At 37.0% G+C, this 14514-nt stretch overlaps 1 protein-coding gene across 8 annotated transcripts in view; it reads left to right on the forward strand.

Annotated features, from left to right (window-relative positions):
* HERC1 (HECT and RLD domain containing E3 ubiquitin protein ligase family member 1) overlaps window positions 1–14514 on the forward strand; it is a 93892-nt gene that overhangs the window by 24346 nt on the left and 55032 nt on the right. For all 8 annotated transcript variants that reach the window (XM_042876219.1, XM_042876220.1, XM_042876225.1 and 5 more), the window contains exons 9-21: window positions 365–509; window positions 605–776; window positions 1858–1992; window positions 3226–3391; window positions 4938–5063; window positions 6124–6345; window positions 7351–7503; window positions 7699–7831; window positions 8326–8517; window positions 10490–10711; window positions 11511–11684; window positions 13356–13470; window positions 13568–13688. In XM_042876219.1, the coding sequence (XP_042732153.1) occupies window positions 365–509; window positions 605–776; window positions 1858–1992; window positions 3226–3391; window positions 4938–5063; window positions 6124–6345; window positions 7351–7503; window positions 7699–7831; window positions 8326–8517; window positions 10490–10711; window positions 11511–11684; window positions 13356–13470; window positions 13568–13688 (2076 nt within the window). The remainder of the gene's footprint in view (window positions 1–364; window positions 510–604; window positions 777–1857; window positions 1993–3225; window positions 3392–4937; window positions 5064–6123; window positions 6346–7350; window positions 7504–7698; window positions 7832–8325; window positions 8518–10489; window positions 10712–11510; window positions 11685–13355; window positions 13471–13567; window positions 13689–14514) is intronic.

Genomic DNA, 14514 nt, shown 5'->3' on the forward strand with positions numbered 1-14514 from the left:
CAGTGGTATAATGTATATGCATGTAATACAGTAAACCTTTCTACACTTCTAACCTAGCTGAACTCCCACTTCACCATGATTCAAAGAGAATGTGTTTTTGAAGTATGGATCAAGAATGCTCAAGTTTATTGTGGTAGTTTCTCCTCTTGCGACAGCCTTCCCAGCTGATCTGCTCTCTAGCCAGAAATCTGATTGGAGACAATAAATGTAGATTACATTAAATGTATGTAAGCGATGAAAGTACTCTGCATGGTTCTTTTGAAAACATGATTTCAGTCATTGTGGAAGTGGTTATCCAGTACATTGCTGATGATGGCCAATAATGCAGATTTGACACTGATATTTTGTGGTTTGTTTGCTCTAGGTTTATGCATGGGGCTGTGGTGCATGCCTTGGCTGTGGCTCTTCTGAGGCGACTGCTCTCAGACCCAAACTTATTGAGGAACTGGCTGCTACAAGAATAGTTGATATTTCAATTGGTGACAGTCACTGTTTGGCACTTTCTCATGGTAAAATAAATTAAGCATGAAGATATGTAATCTTCCCTTTTGATCAGAAGCAGTTGTATCTCAGATTCTGTTTTCTGCTCTATTTGCAATTGCAGATAATGAAGTTTATGCTTGGGGTAACAATTCAATGGGACAGTGTGGTCAGGGAAACTCTACTGGTCCCATTACCAAACCGAAGAAAGTCAGTGGGTTAGATGGAGTTTCAATTCAACAAATTTCAGCAGGAACCTCTCATAGTCTTGCCTGGACAGCTCTTCCAAGAGACAGGTAATGGTGATACTTGAGGACAGATATATATTTATTTAAAAATATAATACCCTTTGGGATGCATTTAATATTTTCCTGAGGGCACTAATGCATTTAAAGTGTTCTGCTTGTAATATTTTGGACTGAAGAATCTCTTCAAATTCTATCCTTCTCTTTCCTTTTGTTCTTTCCAAACTGTTGTAGTACAAAAGTAATAGCTTAGCAGCACCAATAATATGGATATTAGTACATTTAAATTTTGTTATCTGCTATTAGACAAAAATAAGACCTGTTTACTGAAAACCATCAAGTTAGGCAGTGAGGATTCAGTATTTCTTTGTTTTGTGCTTCTGACTGCATGTTCTGTGCTTTATGTAGTTTCTTTCAGCTAACAAGGCAACAAAGAGTAAGAGTTTGGGAAATACATAAATTCATATAAATCATTAGACATAAATTTAACCTTCATAGTAACTTCCTAAGTGGTTACATGTCAAGATGAACTGAAAAGAGGTGCCTGAATAAATGGTTTAGTAATTAATGTGCAGTACCTGAAATAATACTTTACTGCAAAGGCCTGATCAAGTGATTACAGTGAACTGATAAACCTCAGACTTATATACGGACTAACAGAGAGGAATAGAAAAACTCTTTTAGTATTTGGAAGATAATCCAGAGTTTCAAGATGTCCTGTTTTAATGGGAACTGTTGTTGAAAAGTCAGTTGAGGAAAATAGTGAGCCTCAAATAGTACCAAGTGGAGCTACTAACTTGTTTGAATTCTCTCTGTATTTCATTAAAACCTCTTCATAATCTAGAGTTCGTACTAAAGCAGTTTTGTGAGAATGTATCAGCTTTTGCACTAATTTGATGGTTTTATGCTCATGATGCTGTAAATGTTTATGTTTACAAATGAAAAATGTTTGATTTTTTTTAAATGTCTACAGAAAAAAAAGAACATATGTTACCTGCTAGAATCAAGAAGTTGCTCATGTTGGTTTATTTTAAGAAAAGAACCGAAGTCATTAAGATCAGGCACTCACTTCAATCTGCTTAAATTGGAATATTGGAAGATTTTTACTAATTATTTTGATGTTTGATTTCAGGCAAGTTGTGGCATGGCACAGACCCTACTGCGTAGACCTTGAAGAAAGTACCTTTTCACATCTTCGTTCTTTTCTTGAACACTATTGTGACAAAATTAACAGTGAAATTCCCCCTCTTCCTTTTCCTTCATCAAGGTATATATAACACTTGCACATTATAAGCTTTTGTAGCTTTTTAATCAGAAGTATTAGAATATTTTTCTGCAAGCATTTTTAGTATGTGAGGTTGGGCTGTTTCTTCCTACTTGGAGCTCGAGGTACCTCAAGAGACGTAGGAGTCATGCAGAATGTTTAAAAGACCTTTTTAAAGGTCACGTGTGGCTTCTTGGTAGTGTTATTTAGAGAAATGTTATTGTTTTCCATCTGAATGAACAAAATGCTGAAGGTTGGTTCCATTTTTTTTCAGGAACAAATTTGTCAGTTTCAGCAGTTTGCTTCAGTTATGCAGACAGCGGTTATTATTGGGCAGTTTGAGATGTTTCATCATCACCACAACATGGGTTTGATAGATATTCAGGTTTTGAAACTGGAAGCTGCTTGTCACAAACGTGATCTTAGTAGCAAGGCGGTGTCGCTTTGGAAGGTTTGAAACAAATACACAAGAAATGCGTTCTTGCTTTTGGATTTCCACAAATTCCTCTCTTCTGGAAAGTGAGACAAACTAGGTGTAACAAACTAAGCCCATCTTGGTAGTACCATGTTGACTAAAACAATCTCTTTACAAATCATCAGTAGTCATTGTTACAGCTTTCCCGATTTGAAGCTTTTACACAAGAAGTGATGTTTTAGTTGCAGTACTCTAAAATACAAAAGCATGAATGCTTCCTCACAGACACCTGCAAACAGCACTGCAAGTATCAAAGATTCATAAGAAATCTTTCTCCTTTCCACAAAATAAGAAAATTCAAAAGTTTTCAAGAAGGATGATTAGAAATTAATATCCTGACTTTCTGTTTTTAATCTGATTGTTTCATTTCTAAATGTAAAGAGAGATTACATTTATTAGTTCCTGAACAGTTTCTGTTCTTTCTTTATGTGAGGAATATATTTGTCTGTCTGTTGGTCTGTACATGTATTTTGGAAAGATTTTGCCTTTCAGTTCTAGTGATTCCTTTCTAAGTGGAATGCCCTTGGAACCATTGTGAGCCAAGACACTGTTGTATTCTGTTGTTGCCTTTTGTTGTTTGTTTGTTTGTTTGTTTGGCAGATAAGCAGTGGGCTTTCAGATGAATTTATGTGAAGTTCTAGTTATAATTTATTTACCTTTCTGATCTGCAAAATACAATCAGTGCAAATCTTAGTGCACAAGTCAGTGAGGATGAATAAGGCTAACAACAGAAAACATGAATACTGCTGTATTTCTTACAGGGAGCATCACAGTTTCCTTAAATTGTGCCTGAAGCTGCTGTCAAATCACCTTGCTCTTGCACTGGCTGGAGGTGTAGCTACCAGTATTCTTGGCCGGCAGGCGGGTCCTCTTCGGAATTTGTTGTTTAGACTGATGGATTCCTCTGTCCCTGATGAAATTCAAGAAGTAAGTATTACTTTGTTCACAGAAACAAAAAAAAATCTACTTTTTACTTTATATTTTTTTCTTTAAGTGTGTTATTAGAAATTTCTCTAACTGTGTAAACATGACACTCTGATGAATACAGTTCTATTCATTACAGTTGGGAAATGAATCACTATCACTGTATTATAATCTGAAAAGCAGTGGAGAATGTTTACTTAAGAATTTCTGCTCGCTGTTTTTTTTTTCCTGCTAACGTTTTAGTTATTATTGCTTGTAATAATAAGCCTTAAACTTTCAGATTATGGGATAATTAACATGAGGAACGAATATAGATAGTGGAAATTGATTGTAATTACAGATACTTGGTCATTACAGAATCAGACTCTAGTTTCTCTGTAAATTTTTGCCAGCTTTGAAGAAGTGATGCTGTGTAGTTTAGTAGTGTACAAAAGTAACTAACTGTTTTGGTGGCCCCAGTAAAGAAATAGCTTATATCCTTGGCTTGAATTTGTGGTTAAAAAATACTGTGTGAAACTGAATTGTTAGAACAGAGCACTTAACTCGTAGCAAGGTGGAAAACCACTGAATAGAGCTGTGAAAATTGTTTTACATACATGAGAACTGTGAATTTCAGATATGAAGCCAACTGTTCAATTTTCATAGAATCATGGAATCACCAAGGTTGGAAAAGACCTCCAGGATCATCCATTCCAACTGTTCACCTACCACCAATATTCCTCCACTAAACCATGTCCAGTTAAACTGTGCACAGCATCTAAATGCTTCTTGAGCACCTCCAGGAATGGTGACTCCACTGCCTCCCTGGGCAGCCTGTGCCAGCACCTGACCATTCTGTTGGAGAATAAATTTTTTCCTATTGTTTAAACTGAATCTCCCTGATGCAACTTGAAGCCATTCTGTCTAGTCCTGTCACTAGTTATTCAGGAGAAGAGGCCAACCCCCACCTACCACTACCTCCTTTCAGAGAGTTGTAGAGAGCAATAACATCTCCTCTGAGTCTCCTCCTGACTAAATAATTTCAGTTCCCTCAGCTGCTCCTTGTAAGGCTTGTGCTCCAGACCCCTCACGGCTTCATTGCACCAAAACTGAATGCAGCACTCGAGGTTTCATTGATACTGAAACTATTATCAATGAGAAAGATTTGCCTATTCATACTGCTTTTAAAAGGAGATGAACTTGTGTAGCAGTGGACTTTAATTTTATGTTCAGAGAAAGTTTACTATGGAGAACTGAAAATTGTTAATCTTTAGATTGATTAAACTAAATCATCTTCCCTTACAATGGCACTCTAAGAAAATGGCAAAGCATGAAGATCTTAAAATTTGACAATGTGTTGGACTAATTTAATACCTTCAGTGTATTGCGTACATCCTGGAATAAAAGATGAATTTGCTACTTTGTATTAGAAACCTCATGTCAAATAAAATTAAGTGTATGTTCTGGATGTATTATGTGTGTCATGTACTGTGTGAATTTTTTTAAAGCTGCAGTCACATTGATTGTTTTTTCCCTATCCAAGAAGTATTTTCTGCTGCTTGACTTTTAGGTCGTAATTGAGACTCTCTCAGTAGGAGCAACAATGCTGCTTCCTCCATTGCGTGAAAGAATGGAATTGCTACACTCTCTTCTACCCCAGGGTCCTGATAGATGGGAAAGCTTGTCAAAAGGACAGGTATGGTCAAGGGAATAATATGCTGCATTTTGAAAGCAGTACTGTATGTTCATTTGCTGAAACAGCAGGGGATTTTGAACAATAAAGCTAGCACATTATTGGTGGAATGCATTGAAAAGCCCAACTTTAACTCTGTAGCCTGGCCAAGTGAGATTCTAGATCGTGGAAACAGAAAATTAACTGTTTTTTAGGAAATATAATGGTTGTCCTACATGGATTTCATTCTACTTTGCAAAGATTAGTGGGTTGTAACTTTTTCCCTTTTTCTCTTTTGATGAATGTGAAGACAAGGAATTTTCACAGATCAGGAGACTTGCCAAGTACCTTCCAAGTGGAAGGAAAGAAGGAGCATCTGTTCTTGTTCTTTATGGCAGTAGGAGCTGAAGCTTCTGCAGTAGTTTCAAGTTAAAAAATAAGAGTACCTGTTATTCAGTTCTGTAGATAACATCTATTTTATTGTGGAATAGACTGATTAACACTGATACTGAAACTGTGAAGAGGAATCTTCTGATTCTAATTTTCTGAAGATTTCTGATTTGTACTGGTGCAAACTAAAAGCCCCAAAGAAGTAGAACAGGTTAGGTTTTTCAGGATGTTGTGAGGTTTTTTTCAGCGATAGTAGGGAACACTACTGAAATGAAAGGTCATTACTCTGTATCTGCCACCACTTTTGGTCTAATCTATACTTGTCATGCTTTTTGTCCCTAGAATTAGAATAATAGATAAAAAAGAGAAAAAAAAAAGACCGTATGACATGCATAATTCTAACTAAGTAAAGAATGTGTTGGTCTGGTGTATTATTTCACTCTGTCAGTCTCAGGTTTTTACTGGGTGTAGTTATCTAATTCAAAGTTTTGATCTATTCTCTAGTATTGAAGACATGCAGGAAAAAAATGCGTTTGGATTTTGTTGGTAAAATCTTCCAGATTAACAATTTTACCTTAAGACACAAAAATAGTGTTGTAACTCTAATGCCTTTTTATTATTTCATCATTTTGACGTCATGAACAGAAAGTTTACTGTTTCTGAACTCTTCTTTCTTTCTTTTTTTTTTCCCCAGAGAATGCAATTGGATATTATTTTGACAAGCTTGCAAGATCACACCCATGTAGCTTCTTTACTTGGCTACAGCTCGCCATCTGATACCACAGAAACTTCCTCATTATGCATCAGCTATGGAAATCTCTCTGATCAAACATACAGTGTCCAGAGCAGTCATCCAGATACTCATTTAGCTGAAATCTTAATGAAGACTCTTCTAAGAAATTTGGGGTTTTATACAGTATGTATAGGCTTTGTAGTTACTTTTTGTTACAGTGGCAATGAATTTTGAATATTTTGAATGTTTAGAAATTCCAGAAAATGGTATTCCTTTGCTTTATCTAAAGCAGCAGTGCCATATATCTCTCTCTGGAGGTGGACTAAAATCAATTCACTACTTCTAACATTATCAGTGTAATGATCTTGTAATGGTGTTTTTTCTTTAACTTGGCTTGCATAAGTATAGTTGATTTCCTATCAGAGTGAAGTACTTACTCCTATTCCTTTTGGCTGCAAATCTTTTTGGAAGATACGGTATAGCACATCAATATATAGGTAGATTGCTTTATGGAACCCTTTTATGTCTGTATAATACCAGCAGAGAAAGAAGCTAGGAATGTGAGTCTGTTTGCTTAATTTGACACTGAGCAATCTGCCTTCCAGTAGTTCATCAAGTAGAGGTCAGCCATCTTATTGTAGTATGTCAAATACATTATTGTTCTTAGCTGTGGAGTAGTGTTGGCTGATGAACAGTTAAGGGGAGCATAAGTGCAATTGATGACTCTTGCACCTTTTTATTCAACTAGCCAGTTAAATATAAAGGAGAAAAGAAATCAGAGCTCTTTACTTCTCCAGCATACTGTCCCTGTCTGCTGAGGGTTAGGGTTGGTAATTTTTAGTTCTGTTCTGTGGACATTCGACAGTAATCTATATCTAGGTGCTTTCAAATTTCTCCTTGAAACTGACTCCATTTTTACTGTAGAATTTGCAAGGAGGTCAAGCAGCTTTCTACCTTCTGCCATCCTAGGTGATGCTAGGAAGGTTTCTGATCTAAAACATTTAGGTATCTTAAGAAATATTACTTATTTCAACATGGTGTGATTTGGGGGTGAGGAGTGAGTTATTTTATCCAGTTTTCCTTGAGTTAAACTAATAATAGCGCTTGAGAATTGAAAGAAAAAAAAATCTGGAAGAGAGTGAGGTTTTTTTGTGTTGTTCTTTTTTTCTTTCTCTTTTGTCTAAATAGGATCAAGCCTTTGGAGAACTGGAGAAAAACAGTGATAAATTTTTGCTGGGTGCGTCATCATCAGAAAACAGCCAACCCGCTCATCTTCATGAGCTTTTATGTTCACTGCAGAAACAGTTGCTGGCTTTTTGCCACATCAACAGTGTTAGTGAAGTATGTATCCTTATTTGTATTTTAAATGGGGAAAAATTGCCTCAATATGCATGAGTATCAGAATGTTAAAAATCGCTATGCAATTTTTACTTTTTAATAAAAATTTTCTAAGTATTTGAAAAAGAACTGATAGAAATAATGAACTCTTTAAATATTTGTATATTATTATGATATTTTATGGTTATTTCCTTCTAGAATTCCAGCAGTGTGGCACTGCTTCATAAACACCTTCAGCTTCTGTTGCCTCATGCTACAGATATCTATTCCCGTTCTGCAACGCTGCTTAAGGAAAGTTCTTGGAATGGCAGTGTTGGGGAAAAACTGAGAGGTAAATATTCATGAAAAAAATGAGTAATGGCAGGATTGGCAGCTTAGGACAGTTCTTGTTATTTTAGAACAATAAAAATCCTTATTTTCCTCACACCTGCGCAGTATAAACATCCCAAGTCTCTTCAAAGAAAGAGGTTAGTTGTCTTACCCAAGCATAGCATCAAGTTCATGTTTTTGTCAGGACATTTTGCACATAGGAAAACTAAAAGAAAAAAATATATAAAAATTGTCTCTCTATAGTATTATTTCAGTAATATTTGGTTTAGATTACTGTTTTTTAGCATTCAGTTTTTTTATTGCTGAAAAGTGCAGGAGAAAATATGGAATATATTTATGGTTATTAAATAAACCCTCCAATTCAAAATGTAGTTTTAAAACATACTGAGACAGCTGAGATGTTTCTGTGCCATTCTTTGTGACTTGTTTTACTGTGCCTATAATACAATTCAATTCCAGATTCTAATTACTGGTTGTTTTTTTTTTTCTCTGTAGATGTGATTTATGTCTCTGCAGCTGGTAGTATGCTGTCTCAGATTGTCAACTCTTTATTGTTACTGCCTGTGTCAGTGGCTCGCCCTTTGTTGAGTTATCTGCTAGATCTGTTGCCACCTCTGGATCGTCTTAATAGACTCTTACCTGCTGCAGCACTTCTAGAAGATCAAGAGTTACAGTGGCCACTTCATGGTAAGAGTAATAACATGCTTTTAATATGAAAGATAAAGACTAGAGTATCCTGGGTTGGTGGGAAGGCATTTCTGTTCTTTGTTGACCAGCTGGAGACCTGTAAGGCAGATGAATGCCTCCTTAGCTTGTCCTCAGGGCTGCATTTGGCAGAGGCTGCCCTGTTTCTTCTGGCTCTGAGCTGTGAGTGGCAGCAGATGGGAAGCAGCATGGCCTTGTCCTGCTGCCTGTTGTCCCCATGATTCATCCTGCAGCCCAAGCAGATGTCAGGCCTGCTGGGAGCTGAGCAGTGCCACAGGGTGCTGTACTTCATCTTATCCAAGTAAAACTGTGGTGCAGAATTTATAATCCTGCCTCAAACCAGGTCACGTGCCTCTGGTAACCTGATGCCCACAGCCATACCAAGTGCTTTAAAATATGATCTTAGTGGTCTTTTCCAATCTTATTGATTCTATGAGATGTGGAAATACAACACCTAGAGATATGGCTTAGTGGGCATGGTGGGGATGGGTCTGTGGCTGGAGTCAGTGAACTTAGAGGTCTTTTCCAACCTTAATGATTCTATGGTAACTCTGTGATATCGCTTTTCATAGTGGAAGACTTAATTTCTATTAAAAACTGCTTTTTTAAGTGTAGTGTCTTATTGCATCTCATTTTTAAATTCTGAAGTTATTAACATCCCTTGCTGTGAAATATTTTGAGCTGTGGGCAGACCTCTTTGCTGTGCAGCCTGGAATGTAAGCTGATGACGTTGGGAACGCAAGAGCAATATAGGACATATATATATATATATATATATATATATATATATATAACTGAAAATACTAAATTTGTAATAATGAAAGTACTTTTCTTTACTTGTAAATGGAAAAATATTGTCAAGATCTATTTCCTCTCTAGTCCAAATTTTACTTTGCTTTCCATTGTGCAGTGTAAGTTAACTTAAAATTATTGATTTTGGGAGACCATCTTTTTATGCAGGCATATAGTGGTGGGATAAGGGAGAACAGTTTTAAACTAAAAGAGGGGATATTTAGAATAGGCATTGGGATTAATTTTTTTTATTAAGCAGGTGGTAATACAGTGGTATAGGCTGCCCAGAGAAGCTGTGGGTGCCCCATCCCTTGAGGCGTTTGAGGCCAGGTTGGGTGGAGCCTTGGGCAGCCTGATCTGGCAGGGGCTTGGAACTGGATAAGCTCTAAAGCCCCTTCCAACCCAAGCTATCCTATGATTCTATGAGTATAAAGATTCTGCTAACTGCCTGAAGGCGTGCTGCCAGATCCTTCTGATACAACTTCATTATAAATTAAGCATATTAACAGTCTCTACAAAGAGGTATTTACCTGTCCATTTTTCACTGTATACTCTTCCTTCATCCACAGTTTTTCTTTTACTGGGTTCTGTTATCTTTCGAGATTACATTAGGTTGAAATCTTACCAACAGTCACTGTGTTTTACTCGACAAGTGCATGTATAATGTGTAATAGAAGTGGATTTCAGCTTACTGAGTTATGTGGTGGGTGCAGGACATGGAGTTAGTACCTCTCTGTGCCCTTCCCTTGTCCTGGTTTCAGCTGAGACAGTGCTAGTAGCACACTGATGGTTTGGTTGTTGCTGAGTCGTGCATGTGTGCCTGGGGCTGCTTGGCAGGGAAGAGCCACCACCATGATGTGTTGTGAGGGCAGACTGCGTTATTAGCTGTCTCAGGCTGCATGTGGTCCATGTTGAACGTGCCTAATGAGCGTGGGCTACTGTGACATGGATGGTTATGGCTTTTGCTGCTGATCAATTTGAAATGTGAAGTGATCAATGTGTCCTAGCTGCTTTTTTTTTAGTTTACAATTGTTGACAAAAAGGGCAAATCAACTGTTATTAAGTGGGAAATGTTACGAGACCTGCAGTTAATTTTACTAATGTTGGAATTGGCTTTAACATCTGGGCAACAGTGACTGATTTGGTGATTCATTGCTTTTAGGTGGACCTGAATTAATTGATCCTGCTGGAGTGTCCTTACCACAGCCTGCTCAGTCTTGGGTATGGCTTGTAGATCTAGAGAGAACTGTAGCTTTACTTATTGGGCGGTGTCTTGGTGGCATGCTTCAAGGACCTCCAGTGTCCCCTGAGGAGCAAGACACAGCCTATTGGTTGAAAACTCCACTTTTCAGCAATGGAGTTGAAATGGATATTCCTCATCTAGGTAAGCTATTAAATACAGAAAACTAACTGTCACTGTGAATATTTGTGTTCTGTTTTGAAATTTCTTGGTCACATTTGTACAAGTCTCTGTACATAGAGTTTCTATTTCAGCTCTTTTGTCTGTTTAGCTTAATACCAGAAGTTGGAAAATGGCTATTTAAGTGTTTGCTACAAAGAGTATTGGAAATCCATAGAGAGAGAATTAGAATATTCATACAGTTTCTCAGTGAAAGAAGTAATGCAAACTTCACTAAGTTAATTTAAATTTGTTTTATTTTTAGATGTTCGGCATTTAACAGAGAAATCAGGGGCTCCATTGTTTCATATACAATTCATTCTTCACATTCTTCATTAAAAATATTATGTTAAATTGTATTCTACTTCGAAAGTGGAGTCTTTATTAGTTGAAAACATGATTAGAAACAAATTCTTCTCATTTACTAGAAGCATTGAAAGCATTCAGCACTATTGTTTCTAGTCATCCCTTCCAAGCGTGCATAGTCATCCCAACCAAGTGTGTTAGAGGTGGTTGTACATCAGAGAGAAGTAATGATGCAGGATTATGATATTGAAGCAGAGGATAATGCTTCTAAATTTTCATGAACTTGATATAAATTGTAACAAAATCACTCTATTCCTAATCTAGAGAGAATTTATAGCCAGACAGTGAGGTATGTTGGTTTATTTATTTATTGTGGAATAGAGTGGAGAGTGAAATATGTTTATCTGCCATTCAAGAGAGATGCATGTAATCCTCAAAATTTATGGAGTTTAATCTTTAAGTGTTTCCCTTCTGTTAGACAAATGCATGAGCTCCTTGTTAGAAGTGGCCTTATCTGGAAATGAGGAACAGAAGCCTTTTGATTATAAGCTGAGACCTGAGATTACTGTCTATGTTGATTTGGCCTTGGGTTGTACAAAAGAGCCAGCAAGGAGCCTGTGGATCAGTATGCAAGACTATGCTGTTAGTAAAGGTAAGATGTGGGAATGTGTATGTTAGTTAAATATATATTGCATGTTTCAGCTATGTTCCTACTGAAGTCTTGTGTTTTCTTTGGCAACAACTTTTAATTCGGCAACACAATTAGTATATTTTATTGTCCTGTTCCATTGTTTTCCTTAATTTTGACACTGATTCCAGTATTTGCAAGCATGTAGTTCAGTGTTCTTCTCCCCTCCAAAGTATGAGAAAAGGAGACTCTTGTTTCCTTATTGAGATGTTTGTATTTCTGTTTTCATAGTAGAGTGGGGTGAAATTTGCAGTTATTAAGAAAAACAGTAATAATGGGGAGGAGGGAGGTGGAGAAAGGCAAAGTAACTTGGAAAATATGCTAAGAGTGGGATGAAAAAATAAGTCTTTCAAGTCATAATAAGTTTTTCAAGTCCTTGAGAGGCTGGCATTACAGTGTCAGTGGTTCTTCATCCTTATTGCCTGTAGTCTTCGTCCCTGCTCGATCTTGCTAGGCCTCCTTTGAATAAAACCACAGAACACTGCTGTTGTACTGAAATTCTGAGAGACCCAGAGATTATTTTCTGTACCTCTGGCCAAAGTAGGGCCAGGTCAAGAAGGCAGCAAGTTGTATTATTTGTCTGTTGAGAGCAGTAGAGATCATTCTGTTTTGGACTCCATGGAATTAGGAATTCCAGTTTAAAAAAAAAAAGAATGCTGGTTGTCTAGTTGAAAAAATCTGAGCTGAATGGGCTGACTGATGTTATTTTGGTTATGGAGTAGAGTGTTCTGGAAGTTGGTGTGGTCCTGCTTGGTTTACAATGTAAGATGACTGAGAGTTGTGCGTTAACAGCATAGCATCAAATGCAATGTCATGGAACTCAGGGGAGCAGATATGTTAAAATTCATATTTTCACAGACAGATCTTTGTGATTTCTAAAGCAACTTTCAAGGATTCATAAATAATATTTAATAAGAAAAATACTATTATGAAAGTACATGTATGGAAGTGAGGGAAATAATTTTATTTCTGCCTCGAGTGTAGATGGAGCTTTGAGGATGTTATCTTGGGAGTTCATTTATTTTATAGTGGAATGGCATTATTTTCATAATGGTCCTTCTTAAAAGTGGAGGAAAATCATTTTGAAATGAAAATGTAAGTTTCTGGAATTATTCAGGGAACCTTAATTTTGAGACCTCAAAATATCTCTTGTTGATACTAGCAGTGAAGCATGTGCTTAACCTCTGTTAAACTGCTGGTTCTCATAATGGAGATACGGCTGTTTCATTGTAAGGGAGTCTGCAAAATAATTTTTGAATCTGGATTCAACAACATGAAAGAGTGCAGAAGGCCTCAAATATGACAGAAAAATTCCATGTAACTCAGTGGCTGGATAAAGGAAAGAGCTCCAGTTGTATATCCTTGCTGAAAGAGATTACAGCCTAACTCAGCTCTTTGAGTTTCTGTTTATCCTGTTTGTGTGCCCTCCTTGGCTCATTATTAGACACAAATATCCTGAGCAGGCCAAAACATATTTGTCTCTGAAGCAGCAGTGAATTATTGACTTATTTCTTTAATGTTGAATGTGCTTAAGAACTGGAAGATTTAAAAGGATGAAGATTTTTATATGATGTCATGAAGAATGATTTTTGTTGGAAACAGTAGCTGGTTTTGATGAGTCCTTTCTATTTTCAGATTGGGATACTGCAACTTTAACTAATGAATCACTCCTGGATACTGTGTCCAGATTTGTTCTTGCCGCTCTTCTGAAACATACAAGTCTACTCGGTCAAGCCTGTGGTGAGAGCAGGCAAGTAACTCAAAACTGTCTTTAAAAGCTCAATTCTAATTTCTAAAAGAAAATTTGTAAGATTTTTTTTTGGGGGGGGGGGAAATCTCTTCTACAGATATCAGCCTGGCAAAGCCTTGGCAGAAGTATACCGTTGTGTTTATAAAGTTCGGAGTCGCCTGCTAGCCTGCAAGAACATGGAACTTATTCAGACTAGATCATCATCAAGAGACAGATGGGTAAGACTGGAAATATTTTTGAGTTCTTAAAGTTTAATGGCATGCTAAGGGAATACTGTGTAATACCTTAGTAACAGATGAATTCAGTATATAGCAAGATATTCAAATGTTAGTTTCATTTGTTACACGTCTTTTTATTCTGCCTTGTTGAAAAAAGTTCAGGATTCAAATGCAAATGTGCAACACATAATTAGTATTAATCTGCAGCAGATTTGCTGTTAAGTCACTAGAAGAAAATGATTTGCATTATCTGAAGAGGGCACAGCTTGAAGCCTGGTTTTATCAGTGTATGTAGCAATAGTATGCTGTACCTCAGAGTTGTACAAGAGATGTAGATTTACAGAATTGTACTTGGATGTAGATTTAGATTGATTAGCTTTGTTAGCCACAATGGAGTTTGGTTGCCATTCCAGAACCAACGAATTCAACGACTTTTCGATCTCTGTCCCTTTCTTCCCCTTCCCTACTGAATTTTAGTAATTCAGTAACGTTCAGTTAATGAATGTGAATAGGTGCTATTTTTTCTGCATAGAGGAATCCAATTCAGCAGCTTTGCTTCATCTCTACTTCCATGTCAGATGTCATTTTGTCAGACTGCCCCTGTGCTGCCATTTGTTGCATGGGAACAAATATAACGGAATAATGGCAGGAAGGTTCAACCTCTGCTGCCTGTTATACCAGCACTATCTGCTCTGATGTTGTGGGCCAACATAAAAAGATAGGAGGCTACTTTTGGAGTAGCCTTTGTATATAGAATGGTTGTCGGGGTTTTAAAACTTTATTAATGTACTTCATATGCTGAAGTATCAAAGTGCGACAGTTGTGT

Source organism: Lagopus leucura, unplaced genomic scaffold, assembly GCF_019238085.1.
Source record: "Lagopus leucura isolate 7727_CA_CO unplaced genomic scaffold, USGS_WTPT01 Super-Scaffold_100015, whole genome shotgun sequence".
NCBI classification, from domain to species: Eukaryota; Metazoa; Chordata; class Aves; order Galliformes; family Phasianidae; genus Lagopus; species Lagopus leucura.